The sequence below is a fragment of the Chelonoidis abingdonii genome, chromosome 5, assembly GCF_003597395.2.
Source record: "Chelonoidis abingdonii isolate Lonesome George chromosome 5, CheloAbing_2.0, whole genome shotgun sequence".
Taxonomy (NCBI): Eukaryota; Metazoa; Chordata; order Testudines; family Testudinidae; genus Chelonoidis; species Chelonoidis abingdonii.
Genome location: NC_133773.1, coordinates 99,266,910 through 99,293,402, shown reverse-complemented (window position 1 = coordinate 99,293,402; position 26,493 = coordinate 99,266,910). Strand labels below are relative to the sequence as shown.

Here is a 26,493-nt window from a genome sequence, read left to right as displayed (position 1 = left end):
CGAGCCCCTGGGTCTCCTCTGTCTCATCCCCCAGCTTCCCCCCTTCCCTGGGTAAGCCTGAGCGATGCCGTATTATCCTCCTTGAATACAAACCAGAGAGGGCAAACTACCTCCCCCTGAGGCTATGCATTCAAACCTAGTCAAGCTAACACAAAGAGATTCCCCTCTTCCCTTCGTCCTGTAGCTGTAACTAGAGAAAAACCTCAAGCAAGTCTTAAAAAGAAAACTTTATATAAAAAGAAAGAAATTACATAGTAAATCAACTCTGCATAAAAAGCTCATACAGGGCAATTGCTTATAAGAATTAGGAATAACCAGTCTGATTTAAAAAATAGCCAATTTAAACCAGTCCAGCACAGCGCACACATGTAAATACAAAACAAAGCATATAACAGCCTATTGCTTTGCTACCTTTGTACTCACAACTTGGTGGTAGAAGGGTAGAGAGAAGACTGGAGATAGAAAGAAAAGTTGTTCTCCTATAGCCGAAAGAAACCAAACAGACAGAGACTCAAGCCAAACCCCTCCTGAGGTTCCCTCCCTTTCTTTTAAAAATCTGGTTTCCTGATTGGTCCTCTGGTCAGGTGTTTGGTTCCCTTTGCAGGTAAAAGAAACATTAACCCTTAGCTATCTATTTATGACAGGCCGTTCTTATGTTCTTATTAAACTATTAAATTATTATATGCTTCCAGTGCAAATTCACAGTTTAAATTTTGTAGGTTTGTATATCATATGAGAACTTCATTGTACGTTCAATATTTGATTAAAGGCTTCTATACAGATAAAAACAGAAAACACTATCCTTTAGTATATCTTCGTACACATAAATAAAAACTGACTTTTCAACTAATACATTTTAAGTAGAGATGTGCAAACTTTAGAAGGTTTGACAATGTAAGTTTGGGTAAATATCCAACAGTTCCATTGTTTATCTGAACTCTAACCAGACTTTTTGAGGCTCTCCCCAACTTATCCACCAGTCGTCTTTCGATAGCTTTTCTCTTGCCTTTGATCTTTTGCTTCCCAGCTATCTCACCAGTCCCTTGATGACCCAATGCCCAACAGGGCTTTGCTTTTCTTGATGATGAAGATAGGTTACCTACCTTTTGCTATGATCATCCACTTCTCCAGTAACATCCCACCCCCAGTTGCTTAGATTGTTCATATGAAAGCCTGCATGCCTTGATTGGAGACCAAAGGCCCTTTTTCTCTCTCTCCGTCTAATCCAATTAGTTGATGTCTTCAAGGGGAGGCTTTTCCTAACCTATGAGTAGCAAAATTCTTCAGGAGAAGCCCAAGCAGTCCTCTCCCTTTCACTCAAAAGATAAGAGGTATCTGGTGTGACAAGGTCTAGAAGGCTCCCTAGAATTCACTGAATACTGGCCTAAAGCACATTCACTGAGCATCCTATGGGCCACTGAGCAGCTGTCAAAGCTTATAAGATGATCCAAAAGGAAGAGTGGAGTCACAGGGAGAAAAATGTGTTGCTAGGGCTACTGGGACAGTGGGAGTGAATAGAAGACATGAACAGCCCACGTTCTTTTTACTAACGCCTAAGTTAGTTCTCCCTGGTGCTTGTGAGTCAGCAGTGACTTCCAGACAACTACAGGAGTTATGTATACAGGGTGCTGAGTCTTGTAGTTGTCTGGAAACTTGGATGCACCAGGACCATTGATGAGAAACATTTTGTTTTGGCTGTATGAACATATTTAAGTAGCTCAACTGCAGTGCTCCTGTATTTATTCCTGACTGGAAAATATACTGAACATAATCTGGTGTCTCTTCTTACAAACATTAACAAGATTGTATTGGCCTTATTTCTCTTCTGTGCCCTACTATTACTTTTTTTTGGTATCCACAAGTTATGTTGGTTAAAAATAATCTTCTCAAATGGTTTTTATCTCAAGTATTCAGTTTACCCCACTCTGTAACTTCAGATGTGTCATGGAGTCAGCAGTTGTTAACGAAACAGTCACCACACATTTCAGAAGAAGTTAGACAGAAAACGTCTCTGGATCAGAGCACAGGACAGCAGGATAATTCCCCAGGTGAAAGAAGAAGGTGGGTCATGGACATTTGTTTGATAGCCTCCTTTACCCGTGATGAGATGTCTTTCTAAATGCATTATAAGTAAACTATAGTGTAAAGTTTGAGAAGTCTTGTTAACTCTGATTTTCTTTTTGATGCTATCCAATGTGTTCCATAAATTACTTTAAAACGTGCCATTTTGTTGGACCAACACTGATTAATCATACCATGTATAAATGTTGCTAGTTCCTGGCTTTTCTACAAAACACCAACCTTTATTAATTTCAGTTCCTTGACCTGTTCTCTCATAACTCACTTCTCTGAAGCCCATACCCCAGCTGCCATTAATCCAGAGACTTCTCTTTAGCCCTTTAACCCTTGGAACGTATAGAAGTTAATATACACATCTACCCCGATATAACGCAACCCAACATAACATGAATTTGGATATAACGTGGTAAAGCAGCACTCAAGGGGGGTGGGGCCACGCACTCCGGCGGATCAAAGCAAGTTCAATATAACATTGTTTCACCTATAATGCGGTAAGATTTTTTGGCTCCCGATGACAGCGTTATATCAGAGTAGAGGTGTATTATGTTTGTGTTAATTGTATACTGTAAATATATACAGATTATGCAAAGTGGCAGAGTTAACATTGCTGTAGACACCTGGGGGGAAATTCTGGCCCCATTGAGGTCAGTGGCAAAACTCCCATTGACTTTTGAGAACCCAATTTCCCAACCTATAATGATGTAATAGTCATCTTTGCATTTCATAAGAAATGCAATCCAAGTGAAAGTAATCAAGGCAAGAGTGAAATATCAACTAACTTTCTTCTGATGCTGAAATACTTTCTGGCTGCTACTTTCCATTTCCATATTATTTGTCTTAAAAGATATCTATATAGCAGCACTTTGAAATTTAAAAGAAAAAATATTAAAATTAGTAATTTTTTTCTGGATCTTCACTTTGGCTTCATTTTGTTTCTCTCGTGCTTTGCCCTGCATTTCTACATAAGCTTTACTAAAGGATAGCTTCTGCTCTCTCAGTACGGGAGACATTTTGACTTAAGTTTCACAACTGAAATATCAATGCTGTGTGTTAGAGAGAGAGAGAAATATTTTAGAGCTTACAATTAAGCATTGATGAGGATCTATTTGTTAATATTCATTAACACAAACTTTTATACAAATGAGTGTCTCATCCCTCACATATAACTCTTGTTTCACCTCTCTTGGTTTTTCCTCATTTATTATTTTCATTATAGCTATTTGTGCTATTTGTTAAGTCTAGGAGTAGAAATATACCATGGGAGCTGTGTCCAATCAAAACTAACCAGTTTAGTTTGAATTTCAGCCATCTAATACCACAGCAAACTACTTGTGAACAATTCACACACTGAGAATTAGTATTGAAATTATTCAAATAATAATTAGTACATATGAGCAAAACATGATCCAATCACACACAACTTTTGAGCAGAGAAAGGTGAAATTAGTCTAATAATTTTTCAGTACAAATTATTTGCTCAGTTCTTCCTGCATCTCTTGTCCAGTTTGTTGGGGGCCTGCGATGAAGCTGCTGTTCAATATGAATAATTATTCTTGCTCGACCGACACGCCAAAAAATATTTATTATTATGTCAAAATAACAGTGAGTGTTTATATTATAGTTTACTAACTCTAGAGATTTCATTTAAGCGGCAGAGCTAAATTTTAGTTCTGGATTATATTTACCTCATCCCTATGAGACTGCTAAGATTTTTTTTTTTTTACTTTTAATCTTACTGCAACTTGCTCTTCTGTATTTTAGGACAGGCTATCATGAGAATTTCAGGCCTAAGCTGTCATCTCCATGTTCTCCTACACCTCAAAACCACTCACCCAACAGGTATCAAAGGTCAATAAGGAATTTTGCAGACTGACTAATTCTTTTAAAATATAACTTTAAGGGAAACTTCAAAGATAAATGTTCAATTCTATTAATATTATTTTACCATTGTTGGTATTTTCAAATGTCCCCTGCAATGTGTAATTTTCCATCATCATACATTTTTAGGTTTTTTTCCCCATAATGCAGTTCAGTGCAAACATTAGTTTATGGGACTCAACATTGCTATATAATTCCAAATATAATATAAGCCCTAGTCCAACAAAGCATTTAAGCACATGCTTAACTGTAAACACAAGAGGACATCCATTGGCTCAGGACTATTCACATACTTTAAGTTTAAGCACATGCTTAAGTGCTTTGCAGCAGTGGATCAGATTTTTGGGAGCTACCACTCTTGTTATTAATGTACGTTACTATTCATTTGAAACACACATAGCAGAGCTTTTCAGCAGCACAATTTAAGTAAAAAAACAATTCAGGCTTTGGTCTGTATGTCCAACACCACCTGCATAAAACTAGAAAAGAGGCGGAGTGTGTGGGGGGTCTTGATCATAAATCGCTCTATTCTCCCCCTATATGCAACACTAATCTTGATTCACTAGTATCAAAATATCACTTCAAGTGTTTTTAGCTGTGTTTAGGATTTTCAAATTTAATCCAGCTTTTAGCTGCAGTAGGGAAAGTATATTTATTTAAGATTAGTTGGGGAAGTGCTTCATGAGACTGACATTCTAACACTTGTTGACAGAAATCCTGTCCTTCATTCCCAGACTTGAAGCACATGTTGGTTCCTTTGATATCCCCACACTCATGCTAATCTCTTAGGGAACGTCTACACTACCTGCCGGATCAGCGGGGATTGATTTATTGCATCTAGGGTAGATGTGGTAAAATCAATCCCCTATCGCTCTGCTGTCGACTCTGGAACTCCACCGCAGCGAGTCGAGTGGAGTCGACGGGGGAGCGGCAGTGGTCAACTCGCCGCCGTCCCCATGATCAGGTAAATTGACCTAAGATGCATCGACTTCATCTACGCTATTCGCGTGAAGTTGTGTATCTTAGGTCAACACCGCCCCCCGCCAGTGTAGACCTAGCCTTAGAGGCCTAATTCTCTCACACAGAGAGCAACGCAGCATCCAGTGAGACATAAGTACCAACCCAAAGCAAAGGGTTGGCTGAATGGAGGGTGGTGTTTTATTCTAATATTGGTTTAATGTTTGATGAAGGTCTCCTTGTTGTATGATTAGAAATAACACAGAATATTTCTCCTACAGTTCATTACACAGTATGCCCTCTTGCAAGTGCTATTTGCACTGGAAGTGGAACCACTGATGCCTTTATTTTAAACCTCTTCTCTTGTTTTTGCTAATAATCTAATGGCAGATGGGATCTCTTCTTGTTGTTGTTGTTCTTGCTTGCAGAATATGTTGTGGTGCCCTTTTTGGTCCAAGCCTGCATCCCTGACCTAAAAACCTCACTACATGTTTCTTCCAAGGCTGGCCATGGTGCTTTCAGCTGTTCCTTCAGGCTCTCTCTGTGTATCTTACACAGGGTCTTTTTTTTTTTTTTTTTTTTTTCAGTCTGTTCTGTCTTCCCATACACCATCTCACCAGTCCCAAAAACAGTATTCAGCAAAGGCTCCTGGGCAGGTTCATGTACTCCTTTTCCTTAGTTGGGGCTTAAGTTTACGGTTATGTTAACAGAAGGCAAAGTTCACCCTTGTCAATCTCAACCCATCACAGGTTTCACCTAGCTCATAACAATACATTTGCTTTATTTAAACTCTGGATTATTTCTTCATAGTTTTAGCAGTTGTGCCCTGGTTTGTGTCCCTTTTCTGGGCTTCAGATTAATTGGACTAAATCAACTATGTGTATGTTGGAAATAAGGGACTGGATGTCAATGTCATTACTCCTATTAAAAACATGAAAATACCTTTCTTTTAAATATTCTGGTATTATTATTTCTAAAACACTTAATTTATAGAATTTAAATATTTTACCAGTTGTAATCAATATACAGACCTGAAAAATTGGTCTAACCTCATTGGTTTTGGTGGTAGTTGTCTGTATTTATGGTAGCACTTAACGATATTCTAAATACTGTCAACACACACAAAAACATATAGTCCCTGCCTGAGAGTTTACAAGCGAAGAAGATGGACAAAGGAAGGGTAGGAGAAGGGCATTAAAACATACAGTACAAATATTTTTAAATATCAACTCTGCCAAGTACCTCCGTACATAGCATTTATTAGTTGGCTAATTTCTTATATGCATCACCAGACCTTAGAGGGGTTTGAAGGAAGAGGATAATGGCTTTGCTGATTCACTCAGCAGGGTCATTCCATGTATAAGGGATGGCATGGAAGAGTCTGAAGCTGCTTGTGAGAGAAGTGCACAAATGAGGGAGTGGTGGTGATGGTAAGAAGCCTGAACTCGATGTGAGAGAGAATGGGAAGCCAGTGGGGTTTTTCAAAGAGTGGCCAACAAGCTCAGAGCAACAGACAAAGATGATCAGACCACCATTTTTTATGGATTTAAAAGGGATAAAGTGAGTATCTGGGAAGCTAAAGCAGGAGTAATCAAGATGGAAGACAAGTGTATGTATGAGGATTTTAGCTGTAGGGACTGCAACAAAAAAGATCAGATCTTAGAAATGTTGGAGAGAGAAGCTGCAAAGTTTGGATGTGGCCTGGATGTTCATGGCAAAAATAACCTCTATTCTTCCAAGTTATGAATCTGAGTGACAGTGTAGGTGGTGATGTCGTCAGCAGTGATAGACAATAGGTGGCAGGATAGGGAGAGCTTGGGATAAAGAGTTAATTTTTGGCCATGTTGCATTTTTAAATTAGTGGCAAGACATACAGGAGAATAATTTGAAGAGACAGAGTGAGATGCAGAATTGGTTGGAGAGAGAGACAGATTAGAAGAATAAAAATGGATTTGAGTCTTTGGTGTAGAGATGATAGTTAATGCCGCATGAGAAGATAAGTTAACCTAGGAAAAGTGTGTGGTGATAGAATAAGTGGGTCCCAAGATGACCTCACATGGGATCCCCAGGAAGAATGGAGGGGGGAGGAAAGGAGGGTCCTCTGAGAGACACTGGATGAAGTCAGAGAGATAGGAGAAGAGCAAGGAGAGGAACTAGATGTGAAAACCAAAAGAAGATAAAACTTTGAGAGAGAGCTGGTCAGAGAGGATAAAAATGGAATAAATTCACCAAGGTTTGCCAAGACCTGGACAAGAAGAGATCTTTGAGGAGTGTTGTAACAGTAGTTTTGGTGGACTGAAGATGGTGGAGGCTCCATTGGGCTTTATCATTGAATGGGAGAGTAAAAGTACAGTAAATGAAAACAGTGTTGCCATGTTTACATTCAGGGGCGGCTCTAAACATTTTGCCGCCCCAAGCATGGCGTCATGCCGCGGGGGGCGCTCTGCCGCTTGTCGGTCCCACGGCTCCGGTGGACCTCCTGCAGGCATGCCTGCAGAGGGTCCACTGGTCCCACGGCTTCACTGGAGCCGCGGGACCAGCAGACGCTCCGCAGGCACGCCTGCGGGATGTCCACCGGAGCCGCAGGACCAGCGGATCCTCTGCAGGCATGCTGCCGAAGGCACCGTGCCTGCCAACCTCCCGGCGACCGGCAGAGCACCCCCCTGCGACATGCTGCCCCAAGCACGCGCTTGGCATGCTGGGGCCTGGAGCCGCCCCTGTTTACATTACTTACTTTCATATATCCCAATTAAAATTCCTACTTCCCTTTTTTCTCCAGGAATAAAATGTGGCTACTTTTTCATTTTTATGGACAAATGGAGCATCTGGAATGAATCTTAAAATATTTTTGTCTATATAGGAAAGTAGTTTAGCAGTACCAAACTTCAAGGTTTATTGTGTAGCCTCTCAGTTGCATTTTATAATACTTTGGTGTAAAGGGAGGAAGCTTACTGGAAGCTTTTTAGTTTGTATTCCCAAAGGAGTACCAAAGTACAGGCAATCTAACTACTGCTTAAATTAGCATTTGCTGAGGGGAACATCATGATTTCTGGCATTGGGGATCAAATTATCGCTTGAGAAACATGATAAAACAGTGTGGGTTACATTTTCAAAAATGGATTTTTAGCTTTTGTGTTGAACGTACAGGAAAAAGGAGATTTTGCTCATGTAGTTGGACAAAAAAAACCTCCTCACTTGCAGAGCAAAATCTAAAACCATAGGAAATAGTGTTTGTGCATATAGTTGCAGTCTAAGCAACTTAGGAACCTAAGTCACATTGACTTTCTATAAGACTTAGGGTCCTAAATGCCCAAGTCGCTTTTGGAAATGGGATTTAGTCTCCTAAATCACTTAGGTGTTTTGGAGAATTTTACCCACAGTGCCTAAAAGTTATTTGTTCCTTTGTTCAACCAGCTGCTTCTGCAATCAGAAATAAATCAGTAGCAAGTGAATGCTTCACATTACCACTGTTGATAGAAACAAACACTTTTTTTAATAAAATTCCAATCCTCTCAACAAGTGTTTGTTTGAAAACTAGAATTGTGACTTTTTTTTAAAAAACTTCTTCCCCTGGACACCCAATTTGCAGAGTAAAACAGTCTGTTTTTATTTTCACTCTTTGTACTGAAATCCATTTTAAAATGATTTTTAATCTAAGGATTCCCTCAGCAATTGAATTTCCAGGCAAATGAGAACTAAGCATTGAAACCTCGGTTTTTGTTATTAATTGAACTTTTAGTGAATTTCTGGGACTCCTGGAAAATGTCAGATTCACACTAGTCATTGAGGTACTCTGTCAGCAGTACTGGAAGTGGTAATGAACCAAAACGTGGCAGTCCGCACCACTGTGACTCAGTTTTGGCCTGGATGCTCTAATTTCTGGAGACCTCTCAACTCTAATACTTGGCCTCTCTGCTAATACTCCCAGTAAGGGTAGTGATTATGATGAAGCTTCTTTCTACAGATGTAGATTCAGGTCTTCTAAGAACTAGATCTCCAAAATATTTCAGGTACAGTAGGCCGCCAAAGAATAGCTGTGAAGTGGTATTAACGTATGATCACTACCAATAATAGACTGGATTTGACTTTGTGACCTAGAGGAGAATGGTGTTCTATCCCACTGAGCCACCTTGTACTAGGGATGTAAAATGTTAACCGACTTTAACCGTTAACCCCTGGCCATGCTGTGCCAGACAGATCCCGGCCCCACGCCACGCCAGACCCCACCCTCGCTGTCTGGACCCCGGCCCCAGCCATGCAGTGCCGGACCCCAGCTCACCCTGTCAGTTGGCCAGCCGTCCCCAGCCCCACAGCCAGCTAATCAACCCCAGCCCTGGCCTCGCCAGCCAAAGCAACCCCAGCCCCTCTCCCTTTAATTGGTTAACCATTTAAACAATAGAATTTTTATCACTTAAATGGTTAACTTTTTAAATGATATTTACATCCCTACCTTGTACCCTGCAAAATGCCTTTAAATAAATCAAAATTAATTATGTTTGCATTTATAGGCTTAATTTGGGCGCAGTTAGAAGACTAAAATGGTTAAAATGCAATTACACTTTCAGAGTTTGCACCAGGGCCATCACAGTGTTGCTACTTTCTCCGTGAGGCCCACAATAGCTTCTGCCCCATTAAGAAGAATGTGAAAATTGAAAGCATTATAGTAACCAGATTTTGTTTAGTTTTGGATTGTTTTTTAATGTGTGTGCTCTGTGCTCGGATGCCTCTTTGTAAATGTAGTCCTGCAAGTCTAGATGTAATATATTTTAAGCAGTTGCCCGCAGTGTGCTTACATTGTACTTGCAGCAGGAGATTCCACGCTGTGCAGAACATGGAACCCCAGTGGTGGTGGTGCTGAGGTGGCTTTAAGCCACTTTTATGGCTTCCCAATCCTAGGCTGTTGCAGAGGGCAGAGCAGCCCCAGTGTAATTTGAATAACTCTATAGGCCTGTCCCTGGCCAGCAGCGCTGCCCAAAATCATTCCAACACTACCTACTGCAACCACATGCCCACCCATCCCTTACATGCCCCTCCCACCCCCAGTATGCCCCCTGTGACAGGGCTTGTGTAGGAGTCTTTGGAAGACACCTGCAGCTGTCCCCTTCAGTTCCCTTGCTGAGGGAATTCTTCCCCAGCTGGAGCAGAGGCTTTTAGAGCCCCTTTAAGACTGCTCCTAGCCCTTTTTATCCAACATAAAGGGACCAGGGCAGTGTGTGAGACTCATCCAAAGTGAATATAGTCCTTGCCCAAAGAGTCTGCAAATGAGTGACCTAGTTTTCAGAGAAGCTAAGCACCTTCAGTTCCCCTTTAAATCAGTGAGAACTGCATGTTTTCCACACTTCTGCAAACCACTTCTCTCTGAAGTTTAAAAGTAAAGAATGGATTTGCCAGGTATCCTAAGAAAAGATTAACTTTGATTTTTTTCTTCTTTTATCTACTGCTACTACTTTTGATCACTGTAGGAGAACTGATTCTCTGAAGGATTTTAATGTAGAGTTTTAAATGTCTTACATCTTACTGTTCAGTGCTTGTAGTCAAGATCACTACATCCTAGTGATTTATGAATTGCAGCATCTTAGCAGCAATCGGTAATTCCTAGTTATTCACCTAAAGTGGTATTTGTTCTAAAAAATAATTTAACACGTGCAGATGTGGCATCTGTTTAAGGATGTAATGTACTTTGAGACCAATTTACAGTACTTGAGATGACTTTCATCTATGCCCCCTTGATTCCTCTCTATACTGATTGCATGGGAATATTCTGAGATGCTCTTATGCCCATTAACACAGCATCCTTCTATCATGAATATGGAGATATTTGACTTTTCTGCTAAGAGACATGTCTTCAAAGATCTCCTGATTTGAGGTCCATGATGTTTTTCATGTATAGGTGTGGCTGCTCATGGGATGTTAAGGCCAACTTTTCAAAACCAAGCACAAAACACTGTTAGTTTTAGACTTCTGCCTGCCTGTTGTTGCCAACATCTGGTTGTTGCTTCTCTTTGGGAAGCTAAAAGAGAGATGGAGGAATGTGTTTATAACCTTTTCCCTATTACTTTTCTCTTATCTCTTTATTAGGGAGTACTTGACGTAGTGGAAGGATATATTGCATAAACACCCAAAACTATATTTTAAGAGTTTTTTTTAAATGTAAAATTTAACAAACTGTATTCCGATAGCAATGACCTAGTGCAGGGTGTGCATTAATGCACTTTTCTGGTGGATAAAGAGGAATTTGCCTTTGTTCTCTCATAATATAGCCAAAGTACACACCAGTGGACTACAAATGCACACTCTTTTGTGCCTTATTGTTATGTTGTGGCACAAATAAAGGTAAGGGTAAGTACTGTATGTTGTCTTGTCACTGCCTAAGTACACATCAAAGCATTCATTTGAAACTCATGAATCACTGAGAAATTTATCTCCTACCTCTACCTAGCAGCTGATTTATTATTGTTAATCCACTAGTGCCAAGAGCCAAGGTCCCTTTCAGAATCAGGGCCCATGTTGCTGAGCACTGTACAAACACAAACAAAGTCACATACTCCCTGTTCTGAAGAACTAAAAATCTAAAAACATAATCAACATGTAGAAGGAGCAAGGAGAGGGAAATATATTCAAGCATATACAATTTTACATATGTTATTTATAATGATTTTTAAACGGCAAATGTAAGTTCCAGTTGTCCCCCAACAATCACTGTTGTTAACTGGCTGATTTCTTACAGGCATCATGGCAAAGCTGAGCCTTGAGGAAGGATTTAAAACACACTTAAGTAAATTGTTTGAAAAAATTTCATGCTAACAGTTTGGTTGTAAATAATTCAAGAAACTCAATAGCTCAGTTTTCCCTGATCGAGAAGCAGCGAAGAGTCCTGTGGCACCTTATAGACTAACAGACATATTGGAGCATGAGCTTTCGTGGGTGAATACCCACTTTGTCGGATGCATGACTTCTCTGATGGAGAAATGAGTTTGTGAATTATTTTATTATTTGAAACTTAACTGTTAACACTGAATTTTTTTCAAGTAACTTACCTACAAGTGTGCTATGCTAGTAACACTGACAATCCACATGTATTTCCACTTGGATGTTACATCTTCAATTAGGGTAAAAATAATCCACAGTAGTAATTCCTTTTATTTAACTCCATCAACAGAGCCATCATATTTAAGCAGTTTGCACCTTCTCTTTTTGTTTTGGCTTGTAGATGCGGTACATGTTCAAAGCACTATACAGACACTTAAGGAATGGAGACTATCAAAAGCATTTCAAGTCCCAGTGAAAGTCCATCTGCCCCTAAATAATGAATCTTCACAGCACAACTGTGAGAGAAGTTGATAAGCATTATTCCCATTTTTACACATGGGGAAACTGAGGCAGAGAGGTGCAGTGGCTTGGCCCAGAGCACACAGTGGGTCAGTGGCAGAGCCAGGATTATAACTAGGGATCACCACTTCACTCATTCTTCCAGACCACTCTTAATAAAACTGCATAAGCATTTGTTTGCACTCTGCCATACATTGCTCTTACATTTTTTAAAAATATATGTTGTCTCTTAGGTCTGTCAGTGGAAAGAAACTATGTTCTGCCTGTCGGCTTCCTCTTGGAAAAGGAGCTGCCATGATTATTGAAACACTCGGTCTATATTTTCACATTCATTGCTTCAGGGTATGACTTCATTACTATCTTGGTTGTTTAAAAAAGATTTCATGCCACCTGTGTCATGGTTACTGTGGGAAGAAAGTATGTTGTAATTAGGGATCATGAACACTGGAAATGGAAGGAAGAGGAAGTTGTTATTCTGCACCACTGTTATGCATTTTTATTGAAGAGGAGTTAGAATGGTCTAAATTTGTTTCTTTCCTATCAAATAGTTACACCAAGGGTTATATTAATTGAACCAAGACCTGTGATTTATTAGCAAGTAACTGTGCAGATGTTATTCCACAATCTCAAATAAAGAAGTTAGGGACACTTAGGGTGACCAGATGACAAAAACAAAATATCAGGACACATGTGGGGGCAGAGTACCACCGAAGCACAAAAAAAAAAAAAAAAGCTGGAGCGCCCCCGAAGCCAAATATTGGGACAAATGGCATCCCGACAATACTTCTGTCAGGACGCGAGACAAACAGCTGAATATCGGGACAGTCCTGATTTTATCAGGATGTCTGGTCACCCTAGGGACACTGGTTAATGTTCATTTTACATGTAATTTCCAAGTATAAAATATTTGAGTGCTGGTATTTGATGAACTGTGCTTAAATAATTTACCAAATGAATCTTTTGAAGTAATTCTGACCCCACCCATTTTTAAGTGATCAGATTCATCTTGGAGAGCTTTCACTTAGAAAAAATTATACAGTATATGAATTATACTCTGTCAGTTTAGAAATGCTTATAGATAAAGTACCTGTCACTTTAATTTCTGTTCTTTTACACATTGTCTTGTGAAGTATATGTTGGCTGTTCAGCACACCTGAGATTCAGGTGCAAAACAAACCCTACATCAAGAAACATTTTCTGTGACCCAGTCACTGAGGTTTGAAACTGTGCTGACACTTTTCTAGAGAACTGTATTTGAACAAAAAGAACAGGAGTCCTTGTGGCACCTTGGAGACTAACAAATTTGTTTGAGCATAAGCTTTCGTGGGCTACAGCCCACTTCATCGAATGCATGTAGTGGAAAATACAGTAGGAAGATAGATATATAGATATATACACACAGAGAACATGCAACAGTGGGTGTTACCGTACACACTATAAGGAGAGTGATCATTTAAGGTGAGCTATTGCCAGCAGGAAAGAAAAAGAACTGTTTGTAGTGGTAATGAAAATGGCCCATTTCCAGCAATTGGCGAGATGTGAGGAACTTGTGGGGGTGGGGGGTAAGCATGGGGAAATAGTTTTACTTTGTGTAATGGCCCATCTACTCCCAGTCTTTATTCTGTATTTGAACAGACTTTCTTACTAACTAGGTGCTAAACAGTTAGGATCTCTGTTGAGATAGAATGTAAGTGTTGAATGGCAGGATGACGGGTCAAACATTCCCTCACTTGCTCCCATTTCAAATGTCTGTACTAGTACAGTATACTTAGGACTTGGTGACCTTTGTGTTACATCCAAATGATTTTTTAAATTTTGCATCTTCCTACTACATAAGGGAGGAAACAGGTAAAACTGCAGTGCCTCCATGATGATATTGACCAGGTAGCTGAAAAACAATTGCAGAACTTTTTAACCGGCATCTTAATCAAAAATATCCATAGATCCCAAATTGCTGTTTCTAGTGTTTACTTTGTAAAGGAGGCAGCATATAAGTAAAGGTGGACAAACCTGTTCCTCTAAAACAAAAACCAGAGCTAATCTTTGCCTCAAACTGAAATGTGCTTCTGCCTCAGAAAGGGTTATGCATGCAGGCATTTTCCAATGTCTTCATGAATGTGCTTTTCTGATTTTTCACCAAGCCCTCAAGTAGAAATAGTCTGAGAGAGACTGTTCTTATGGTATTTCTCAGTCAGCTAAGCTGGTGATTTCTAGAAATCTCAAGAGAACACCTGGTCTCACATCTCCAGCCTGATTTACACAGCATACATTCAGATAAGCGATCAATAACCATCTTCATCTTTGCAACCTCTGACCTTTCTGAGGTTTGCTTGTCACAAAGGGCTCAGTTCTCTAGTAATATCTTAGGCAAAACCCTCATTGATTTTAACATGCATTTAGTCTAAGTGAAGACTTATGGGATAAAGCCCTAAATATAGCCCACTTTAAAAACCTTGCTTTTAGACCACGTGAAATCTTTTTTTCACCTCACAAGGAACTCATGAAACGAAAATCCAAACCTTGGAAAAAATGAGAGAGAGAAAAAGAAACCTGTCCCATAAACCTTACCCTCTCCATTCTTCTTCAACCAATAGTGTGGAATTTGCAAGGGACAGCTTGGAGATGCAGCAAGTGGAACTGATGTCAGGATTAGAAATGGTCTTCTCAACTGCAATGATTGTTACATCAGATCCAGAAGTAAGTACCAGATTGCATTTTAAGATAGGTATCCCTTCCACACTACATTCTAGAGTTAATCTTGTCATTCTTGTTGGAAGATGTTTACGTATTTACCAACTGTGCATATGTTGATATGTAACATAACAATATTAAGTTGTTGCTACTGTCATTTGCCATCAAAAATCTCCCAGTCCTATTCACCTTTTATTTTAGCTTTTCAGTGTAATGCATGAATAATGTTTGCTATTGTAAATGTACTCCATTTTTAATCGCTGTTCATATTTTTGAGAGGATGAGAAGTTTCCCTGTATAACTGCCTTGAATGCGTTCACCACCACCTATGCTGAATACAGGAAACCCAGGAAATTATTGATATTCAAGCGAGTTCAATGGCAATCAAACAAATTAAATATCAGTTGATGAGCCTCTGTTATAAGAAACACTGTGTGTAGTGGATTCTTTTTATTAATTCTTATCATTTCTTTAAGGCTTGATCATTGGGAGAATGACACGGACACCTCCTCTCCCCCCCCCCCCACGGGAGAGGTGACACACCCTGTACACCTCTCTTACATAGGGGTTGACCAATTGACCCACCCTTTCTCTGCCGTGCTCTCGCCAGCATTGCCTGGCTTGGTCCCTGGGATGGCCTCCTCTCCTGGTACTGGCACCTCATCTTCCCTGAGACCGTGGGGGGGGGCATGCAGGAACCTCCCCCCTTCCCTTCCAATTTCTGCTAGGGTTCACACCAGAACATGTGCCCAGCAGCAGCTTTCCGACTATGCAGAGAAGGGATAGGGAACTGCTTCCGCCAAAGGGGAAGAGGAAGAAAGGATGACTCATGACGCATAGGTCAGAAGGGACCAATTTGATCATTAGTCTATCCTGCACAAGGCAGGCCACAAAACCTACCCAGTACCATTTTAACAACCCGAACCCATGACTGAGTATTGAAATCGTCAAAATTGAGATTGAAAGACCTCAAGCTGGCAGGAATCCAGGACAGACGCGCCATGCCACCTGTGCAGAGGAAGGCGAAAAACCTCCAGGGCCTCTGCCAATCGCCTGGCGAGGGGAAATTCTTCCCAACCCCAAATATGGCGATCATCTAACCTGGCATGTGGGCAAGACTCACCAGCCACACCAAGAGAATTCTTCGCAGTAACGCAGTTCCCATCCCATCCAACATCCCCTCAAGACCATCGAGCAATAATCTGCTGATAATCCAAAATCAATTGCCCAAATTAAGACTAATCCCATCATAACATCCCCTCCATCTACTTATCAGCTAATCTTAAAGCCAGATATGCTTTTGCCCCACATTCATCGGAAGGCTTGTCACGAATTCACTCCCCTAATGGTTAAACCTTCGTCAATTTCAGTCTAACACTTCTAATATCCAGTTTGTACACCTTCGTCCTCTGCACATTAGTACTAAACTTAAATAATTGCCTCTCCTCCTCCGTAGTATCCCTGATATATTTATATTAAGCAGCATATCCCCCCGCGGCCTTCTTTTGCCAGGTGGAACAAGCCAGTCTCTTTGAGTCCCTTCATAAGCAGGATTTTCCATTCTCGGTGCTCCTAGATACCCGTCCTGAACCTGCTTCAGTTTGAATTCATCCTTCTTAAACATGGGACCAGAACTCACACAAATTGCAGGGGGTCTCACCAGCGCCAAGTATATACGGCACTGAACCTCCTCTCCTGCTTTGGAATACCTCGCCGGATGCATCCTAACACCGCATTGGCTTTTTTACAGCCATTCACATTGGGGCTCATGTCATCCCGCTATCAACCAATACCCCAAGTCCTTCTCCTCCTCGTCGTTTCACTGATGGTTCCCAAGTATATCGTAAAATTCTTATGTTAATCCTAATCATGACGCTTGCCTTTTCGCTTTATATTCTCCTATTACTATTACTCAGTGTAAAGTGTTCCAGATTCTCCTGAATGTATCCCGGTCCTTTCCGTGTTAAGCAAATACCCCCAGCTTCGTTCATCAGCCAAATTATTACCACATTCCCGCTCTTTGTGCAGGTCAGTATAAATAGGTTAAATAAGACGGTCCCAAACGATCTTGAGGACTCCGCTAGTAACCTCCTTCAGCCTGCGTTCACCCTTTGGTACGACCGCTGCAGTCTCCCCTTTGAACCAGTTCTTAGCACTTCACCTTACAACATTAATCTCCCATCTTTTCAATTTAATAACGTCCCCATGCGAACCGTGTCAACGCCTTACTGAAATCAGGTAAATTAGATCTACCGCATTTCCTTGTCTAAGTAATCGTCCCTTCTCAACAGACGGAGATGGTTGGTTTGGCCATCTTACCTTTCAGTAATCCATGTTGCACTCGTCCCAATTACCATGACCTCCGTCCTAATACTTTCTCCTTTAAAATTTTTCCAAGACCTTCACACGAACGACGTTCAAGCTAAGCCCTATAATTACCCCGGATCACTTTATATTCCCTTTCTTAAATAGGACTACGTTAGCAATTGCTCCGGTCAATACGCACACCCCCGAGTATACTGATTGTTTAAAAAAAAATTTCGCTAACGGCTCGCAATTTCACGCGCCAGTTCCTTGTAATATCCTCGCGGTGAGGATGTCCGTCCTCGTGATCTTTGCTCCTTAAGTCGGTTAAGCTCTCTCGGTCTTTCTACCTGAAGCGTATATACGCACTCATATCGCATATTGCCTGTTTTCATCCTCACTCCATGAGGACTGTCATAAACCCACTTAGTCTTAATTAAAGCACAGAGGCAGAGAGTACGTATATATTGTTCTGGGCCATGCCGTCTAGATCCTTTAACCTCCTGCTCCATCCTAAGCGGATTTTCGGCGCCCATCTTCTTCGTCTGATTTTTCTTTTATTTTGAGGGCTGTAGACCATCTTACTATTGGTTTTGATTCCTTCGCGAAGGTCCAGTTTCGCGGCTGTAGCCTTCCTCCTTTATCTTCTACACGTTCTGACCTCCAAGGTAGCTTCCCTTGCTAATCCTGCCTTTCTTGCCACTCCCTGTAAAGCTTTCGCTTTTCCTAATCCCCTCTCTGAGTTCTTGCTCATCCAGCATGTGTACAACTTCCTGATCCATGGTTATTTTCCCTGTCTGGGATGCAGGCTTTCCGGACGTTTCGCGAGCTGCCACTTAAAAAATAATCCAGGCCTCCTCCGCATTAACTCGCAAGTCCTCCGTCCAATCCCTTCCCTAACAATTTCCTTAACTCTTTACAAATTCAGCCCTCGAGAAGTCGAAAACCCTATCCCGAATCTACGTTTGTTTATTCTCCATCAATTTGAATTGAATCGGCATGATCACACGAACCACCGTTGTCCCGCACACCATTTCTTGCTACGAGGTCCTCACTTACGTCACCAAAACCAAATCTAAAATGGCATCCCCTTGATAGAGTACTTCAACATACTTGGATGAAGAAATCCATCGCTGATCACAGTCCAGAAAACTTCTGCCCCTATTATTTCTTTGCAAGCACTGTCCTCCGAGTCACTAGATCGGGAAGTTGAACAGTCTCCATAATCACACATTTTCCCCTTTGTGTTACTCATTAAAGACATAAAAGTCTCTATCATCTCCAAATCAGATCCCGGCGGTCTGTCAGCAACCCCAAGCACTATCAGGGAAGCTCTCAGTAGCTTTTTTACCAGCTGTTAAATTACAGACAGGACTCCGTTATCTATTCCGATCACTTCTTATTCTTTACACCGTTCACCATATGACTAAAGGCTCTCGCCACCTTTGCCTCTTTCCTTCGTTTCTAAACAACCACATAGCCTTCAATACCCGTACCAGGTCTGAAGTATTTCCACTCAAGTTTCTGTTATCCCTATCTAAATATCCGTGTTACATCCTGCACCAGTAGCTCCAGTTCCTTCCATCTTGGTTCCCTGGGTCCTCGCTAAGTGTACAGACTTTAATTTTGACGTTGTCTCAGTGACATTCTTTCCCCGTCGTGCACAGGATTTTACACCAGCATCACCGTTTTAGGCTAGTTCAAATCCCTTCTCGCCGGGGGTCAATTTATCGTCCCACGGGATCCCTCTCACTCTCATTACTTCGCCTTGCCAGGTTAAATTCCGGCGTGGGAATCTCCTGAACATCTCCCAACCAGCTCCCCCAATCTCTGGTTTAAACTCTCTTAATGAAGGGTCGGCGAGCCTCCATGCTAGACAGTCTATTTCCCTTCCTTGCTTAGATGAAGTCCATCCGAGCGAAAGTCGTCTGTCACGTAAATGCGCCCCAATGACCGTAATCCCAAAGCCTCCTTATCACCACTGCCTGGCCATCTGTTACATGCATTAATCTTGTCGCTCCTTCGTCGCCCGCTCTAGGAACGGGCAGAATCCACTGAAAGATCACTGAGCCGTCGATTCCTTGACGTCTTCATTTCCCAGGCTTTGAATCGTCCTTATCGATCAGCGCGTGACTTGCCGTATCATTCGTTCCACATTGAAGACAATCAAACGTCTTTTCCGTACCGCTAGAGATCCTTTCAGCCTCAGGTCCACATTCCGTGTACCTTAGCCCCGGCAGACGGCACACCCTCTTGTTCTCCCGATTCAGTCTAAGTTACAGGCCTGGCTATTCTTCCTCAGTAAAGAGTTCTCCACCCGTAAGACTTGCCTTTTGCCTGTGACAGGTGATTCTCCGGTCTATCCCCCACACCAGCTGGCCGCAAGCCTCGGTCCCATGCTCTGCCATCGCGCTCAACTGTGGTGTCGCCTCCATACTCTCCCCTCCTTCTGCAGGCTAGACCGCATCGCCTTGTTTTCCTCGCCCTCTCCTTTCAGCGAGCACGTGCTGTGTCCTCTTCATTTTCTCAGACCGCAACGTTCATGAGTTCTATTTCTCCGTCGCTGCCGTCGTTTCCTCTTGCCTGGTTCTCCTCATCACATTGGCTTCCCACCTACCACTTCCTCAACCACAGCCCCCTCCCAGAATTTCTTTGGCTCCTGCTTCCATCTGCTCGGTCTGAGCTTATCCCTGATGCCCATCATGTCTGTCATTCCATCTCTTGCTCAAATCCCTTCTTAACTCAGCCAGAGTTTGACCTGCCTCTCCAGTCCTCTTATCTTCTTCTTCGCAGCAGTCTATAGAACTGCCCATGGTCTTGCAGAGTCATCCTTCCCCCCCTTACCCCCTCCGCCCCAGCTGGACACACGCTTGTTCCTGTCCAAACGTGCACAGCTGACTGAAGGCATAACACGACTGCCAGGTCATGATGGGCCAACTGACGGTAACCCAAGCACCTCTGGCTACGGTGCGGGCAGGAACGGTTAAGTCCTAAGGCCTTGATCATGCACCAGAGCCAGAACCTGACTGCAGGACTTCAGTAACCAACAGGCCACAGAGGTTGGCTCAGTGGAGGTGCCTAGGGAACAGCCGTCACTTGCTCCCTTGGGGCAGACCCAGGGCAGCCCCCACCCCTGCCCGCGCCACTCAGAGCTTAGCTGAGGAGCAGAGAGGTTTCTCCATGCAGCGCTGTGAGGCTTTGGCATGCAGGCTTGACTCCTCCTTAGCTAGTACCTGAGCCATAGGGCACCAACTTCCCTATTTCTCCTGGTAGTGCTCGAACCGCCCCACATCCACCCCTTCCATTGAGGCCCCCAACCCCTTCTCAAATCCCTGCCCAACTTCACCCCTTCCCTGCCATATTTCCAATTTCCACATCCCGCCCTGGCCCTGCTCTCCGCCTCCTCAATGCGGTGCCACTTCCCGCTCCTCCCATCCCGCCGACCTCCCCCGGTCTTGTGCCAAACAGCTGTTTGGCGGTGGCCAGTAGAACTACTGGGAGTGCAGAGGAATGGACACAGTCCCTGGGGGGAGAGGAGCAGGAGGGGAGGAGAGCCGAGGGGACAGGGCTCTGGTGGCGTTGCAGAGCACCCCACTATTTTTCCCTGGTGGAGTGCTCCAGCCCAGAGCACCACAGGATCGGTGTTTATGCCCCAAGCCAGAAGTCTTGTGAATTTCCAGGCGTTGCCAGCCAGCGGAGGAATTTGGGAAAGAAGGCGCCGGCTAGTCAAGCTGTTTGTGAGCTGAGCACTCCAACACGGCGCTAGTTCTCTATAGTGCTGGGAGTGGATTACTGTGAAGGCATATGGAGACATGGGGCTGAGGTGGGGAGGCACAAAGGGCAAAGCCAGGGATGAGGACGTGAGATGGGGAGCACATAAAGGCCAATGGTGGCAGAGAGGCGACATGTAACCAGGCCCCCCCCCCCTACTTTTTTTTTGCCCTAGGGGCACACCCACCTCATTCACAGCCATCGCAGCTCAGTCAGTAGCCGACCAGCCAGAAATGGACGGGGAAGCTTGAGCCTGAGCTGGTGAGAGCACATGCAGCGAGGCTGTGCTGACGAAAACCAGGGGTGGGGGAGCAGCGGTCCCATGCGCTGCTCATTCACCAGCCTTGCACCCCACCCCATTGCTGGCCCCTGGAGCCAGTTCGCATTCACCGGTGGTCAGCGAGTGAGGCTGGCAAGCAGGGATCCGGCCAATGCGGACCCAGTACTGATGTGGGGAGAGAGAAATACAGGACAATTTGGCCATTTTCAAGAAAAAGTTGGGACATCTTTGGGAGGGCTTAAATATGGGACTTTCCCTTTAAAAACAGAATGTCTGGTCACCCCTACCACCACCTTGTTCCACTTTAATCCTCTTTCTGTCCAAAAAGACTTCAGAGCCCATGAATATTGCTCTTTAATTGACATAAGGGTCCCTGTTAAGCAGTATTAGACACGCCCTCCCATTTAATGTCTAAATACCTGGCCCCTGCAGCACACTTGGACCTTGTATGTCCATGAGATTCCTGTTCATGGATCTCTCACTTGTCACTGGAGAGTGTAGGACAGTACTACCACTTGGTGTAGTCCAGATTTTGTTCCTATCTACTATGCCATCTACGTGTGATGGATATCAAATTACTATAGAATTTTTAACCACATTCCTTCCTTTCCCTCCTCCCAGCTCATGGTCAGATACATAGGAAATACACTGCACTTTTATTATGCATGAAAGGAAAGGGGTGTGGAGAAAAACACAGATCACTGCCCTAGACTTGTTCTGAAATTTCTGTTGAATACCGAATATCCAGGACATGTTTGCTATTGATGGGACAAAACACAGGGTCCTCTTCCTTCCCCGTATTATTTCTTCCCCTCACCAAAAAAGTCTGGCTCTGTAAGTCAAGGAACAAAAATACTCTGGTCCATCCACAACTTGTACTCAGTCCTAATGTATTGATTTTTGAGTTTAGAAATATTTCCATATTCTTAGAGATAGAGGGTGCTGCTGTACAGCCTCTCATTCATTTGCACAGTTGCTTTTATTTGTGTTATGAAATGCTTTTAGGCACCTTATATCAAACCAAACAAAATTAGAAACTTTAGAAATACTTCTTCATATCTATAGGCTTGACCATGCAAGCTCTTACTCAAGTAGGTGAGGAACTGGCCATAAATGTACATATCTGTGTTTCTAGCTATATATAAAAATTGGAAGAAAATTCAATATTTTTTCCTTTCCCTTCCCCAATTTTTGTTTGTTTGAAAGAGGGTTGTGATCCCATTTACAAGAGAGGGCACTGTTGAGTATTACTGCTCAGTACATGTGAGATAGCAGTTGTCTTCTGCAGTTTTATTACAACTTTGTGCTAGAAAGTAGAAGAAAATACTATATTATAGTGAAGTCACTTGTGCATATGTGATTTAAAGTTCTTTGTTTTCATTACAAATTCATGTTCTGTGTTTGAACAGTGCCTAGCACAAAGGGGTCTTGGTCCATGATTAGGGTTCCCAGGTGCTAGGGTAATACAAATAATGTTTTCAAAATTTCCTAGCTCACCTTCAGGTGTTTTCTCTCAACTGAAAATTGGCCTCTTTCTGCAGTGTCTCTGCTCAGGAGCTTTTCTTTTGATTCAAAATTTAAAAAATTTATCCACTTGTGCTTAAGTTCCAAAAGTGGACAAATAGTCCAAGTTTAGGAGTTCTAGAGGGGTTGATTTTGTTGGCCTTCAGCAGTTGAAATGGTTTATATGTATGTTGTCTGGCTTCTATTTATATAAAAAAATGTGGAAGATAGTTTGTCTGAAATAGAAGACATGGTACTACAATGTTAGTGCCCTTAAACTAACCAGAAGTTGTGCAAATAAGAGGCTGAGAGGGGTGTGGATACACTTGCAGAACAGCTGCCTACCAGAAGTTTGCTTGAAGCTCCAAATTACTTTATTTCATAATGAATGCACCAGTTTAGAAACTTGAAATAAAAAAATATGTATGGCAACGTGTCTTCTGTTTTTCTAGGAGAAAACTAAGTGGCCAGGGTATTTTTTTTTTTAAAGAAGTGACTGCAGTTTATGGATAGCTTATCTTTTTAGAACAACAAATTAATACAGATAAACTTTAAAAAAAACAAACAGAAATATTCTTATCCATATCATTAATGTTATACATGAGACACTGACGAAGTTCTAAGGCAAAGTAGTTAACGCTCTTCGTTAACTTATGTATTGCCTGGTTACAGGAGGAGGCTGCTTCTGATCATTGTGTGTAGTCATATAATGCAAAATTGGCACAATGGAATTGGCTAAAGATGACTTATCAATCTCCACCATGTTGTTCTACCATAATATTGTTTTTATCATAATTGTGTGGGTAAATTGACTGGAAGTGCATGCAGAATGTGCTAGCAATACAAAGGAGATCATTTGTCTTTCAAACATAAAGGATAAATTCCTGCTAGGCCAATATTTATATACTTCTCGCCCTCCACCCCCAGTTGGTGCCTAATTTATATCCTTAATTGACTGTAGAACTAGGGGCACTACTGAGTTATAAAACTCTTGCCAGGATTTCTTGCATATAAATGTCACATCAGGGAAATCCTATGTACTCCATTGTTTTAAAAGTAACAAAAGTGTCAGATTTGTCACCTTTGTAACTGTTACTATGTTTTTATTTTTTAATTTAGCTGCTGGGCAGCCAACAACATTGTGACAGGAATTTCAGTCCTAAAAACTTGCTGCAAGAAGGAGCTTCCCCATCATGTCCCTGGGGCTGCTTCCAGACGATCACTTGTAAGAGCTCATATCCATGGACTTCATAGCTCCCATCTCATTTTGTAATGCTCATATAAAAGGCTGCATCTGCTACTTTAAAGTGCAGTATGATTTTTCCCTTTCTTAATGAATTTGCATAATATGTATGAAGAACATTTGGTAATTCATATCTGAAATATTAAAAAAGGGTTTCCATATTTTCCGATATGTTTATGATTTAAAATCTGTTATCTTGGTCTTTTCAAAGTCAGAAAAGAATCAATAAATCTATTTTGTTTTAATACTTCTAGGAATTAAAATAAGTTTACAGAATGTTTATGGAAGTTCTAGAATATGTCAATTCGAGATGAGAAATCATTTAAAGATAGCATCAAATTAGTGCATTTGCAAAACTAAACATCACAAGTGACTTTTCTGTTATTACTGAAACTATAACTTTTTTACACAAAGACACTAGTTTAATAATACATACTGTAATTCTGAAACATTTTGTTTTATATTATCTTCAGTGGAGGGTAGGAGTTATACAAATAAATTATTGCACCTTTAGCATTAGGATTTTTTTTCAGTATGTGTATACATCAAGTAATGTTCAACACTATAGTTTAATAGTCTGTCAAATAAAGATTTCTTCATTAACCTTGAAAGAGTGTATGCCATTAGCAATTGCAAAAATCTGCACTAGGATAATAAAGAGGAAATCTTTTCTTAACATGTACAGAATTATACAGTACTACCAAATTCTTGGGGGGCTGACGTGGATGAGGTGGGTTGGTGGTTATTGGTACAGCTAAACAGATCTACTGGCTTGTAATTTTCTCATGGCCAGTAGAGTTGTTAACAAATGAATTAGCAGATCTTATGAATCTGATATCTTAATGAGATTCTATATAGTAGAAATACATTTACAAACCAGACAGGTTGATTTGGTTCCCATAAAGGGTCAATATAATTAGAATGTGTCAAACTATAAACAGCTGTGATTCAGTGCAGTACATCAGTGGTCCTGAACCTGTGTTCCTTGTACATACAACTCTCATTGGAGTCAGTGGGATTTGTGAGTGTATAAAGAATGCAGGATGAGGTCCAATCTGTAACACTTTAAGAAAAAACCCAACAAAACTATTAAGTGCATTTGGGTCAGTTGCACTCTGTGCATTATCAGAAATATATTCTACCGTTAGTGCATACCAGTAGCTCCCTGAAATAGAAACTGAAGCTGTGGGTGTATAGATCAAGAATATACCCTAAAATTTAGCTCACACATTACAGTTGTAAAATATTACAGTACTGATTTTTAACTGTACTACATGGTGAATTTCAGCAGGCTGATAAAGGAAAAGTTATTCAAAAACATCACACTTAGCAGCTTAAGCTGCGATTTAAAATGAAAAAAAAATTATTTATTCTGCCTTAAAACCATGGTCAACTAAATTAAGAGATTCCTTATTGTATGTGATAGAATATGTACACATCCATTGTCTTTTGATGTTGGTAAAAGGAAATAAAGTGGATATTAGGTAAGCAATAATTTTTTCTAAGTGTTTATATTGATAGCATCTATTTATTTAAAATGCTAGACAGTTCTTTGCATGCAAGTTGCATGCTCGTGCAGAAATACTTTGTCACTGAAAACATTTGTACAATCTTGTAATTTTAAGACATTGTTGCTGTCTAATAAAAAGTTACACATTATTTCATTAAAACTGTGCCTTAGAAAATGCGAAGTTGTTGCACATAGTGGTGACTTATGGATGCAATAAATCCCAAGAGTAAAGCTCACAGGACTTCACATGGGGGTTATTTTATTTTTAAAAAACCCTACAAAAATATTAAAGAAACGTTTGGATATATAGAGCAACATCCAATGTTTTGATTAACCATTTGCATGATTTACTGTTAAATGTTTTGATAACCTTGATGTTTACATGTTAACACTTTGCATGTTGTCATCATAATACTTTATTGCAAATAATGCACAATATAAAATTCAAAATACAGATTTTTATAAAGTACTTTTTACAGCTGTCTAACTCCAATTGTTACACTAAAGGTATGTGAATATATTATATTCTGGGCATAATTTTCAAAACATGACTTCCATTTTTGCATGCTTGAGTGTGAACATTTAATATTTGTCATTAACACTTATGCACACAGGTGATAAGATTTAGATGTATAAATCAGTCACCAGAGTGTACAAGTGAAGTCAGTGGTAAACTCCCAGTGATTTTAGCAGAAGCATGACTGGAGCCAAAACGCATGTGCAAATTGGAGTTTTTATGTGCAGAGTTGCAAATGCACAAATGGATCTCTGATTGAAGCCTCTTGAAAATGTAGCCCTCTTTTCTCTCATTTTTTCGTATATACATATTTTAGTGTGGCTAATTGTATATGTATCAAAACTAATGTAAAGCAAAACAAAGCAGCATTCTTAGACCACACAGTGTTTTTCCATAATGACCAACTGGTCACCAGCACAGAACATTTTCTA

At 41.2% G+C, this 26,493-nt stretch overlaps 1 protein-coding gene across 6 annotated transcripts in view; it reads left to right on the top strand.

Annotated features, from left to right (window-relative positions):
* The window catches only part of LIMCH1 (LIM and calponin homology domains 1), a 177,144-nt gene extending 152,381 nt beyond the window's left edge, over positions 1 to 24,763 (top strand). For 3 of the 6 annotated variants that reach the window (XM_075066499.1, XM_032764989.2, XM_075066498.1), the window contains 5 exons: positions 1,938 to 2,061; positions 3,841 to 3,918; positions 12,477 to 12,585; positions 14,838 to 14,940; positions 23,912 to 24,763. In XM_075066499.1, coding sequence (XP_074922600.1) covers positions 1,938 to 2,061; positions 3,841 to 3,918; positions 12,477 to 12,585; positions 14,838 to 14,940; positions 23,912 to 23,937 — 440 coding nt within the window. In that variant the 3' untranslated portion in view covers positions 23,938 to 24,763. Of the gene's footprint in view, positions 1 to 1,937; positions 2,062 to 3,840; positions 3,928 to 12,476; positions 12,586 to 14,837; positions 14,941 to 23,911 lie in introns of all 6 variants that reach the window. The other 3 variants (XM_075066497.1, XM_032764987.2, XM_032764988.2) reach the window with 2 other exon arrangements.
* Positions 24,764 to 26,493: the final 1,730 nt, after the last annotated feature.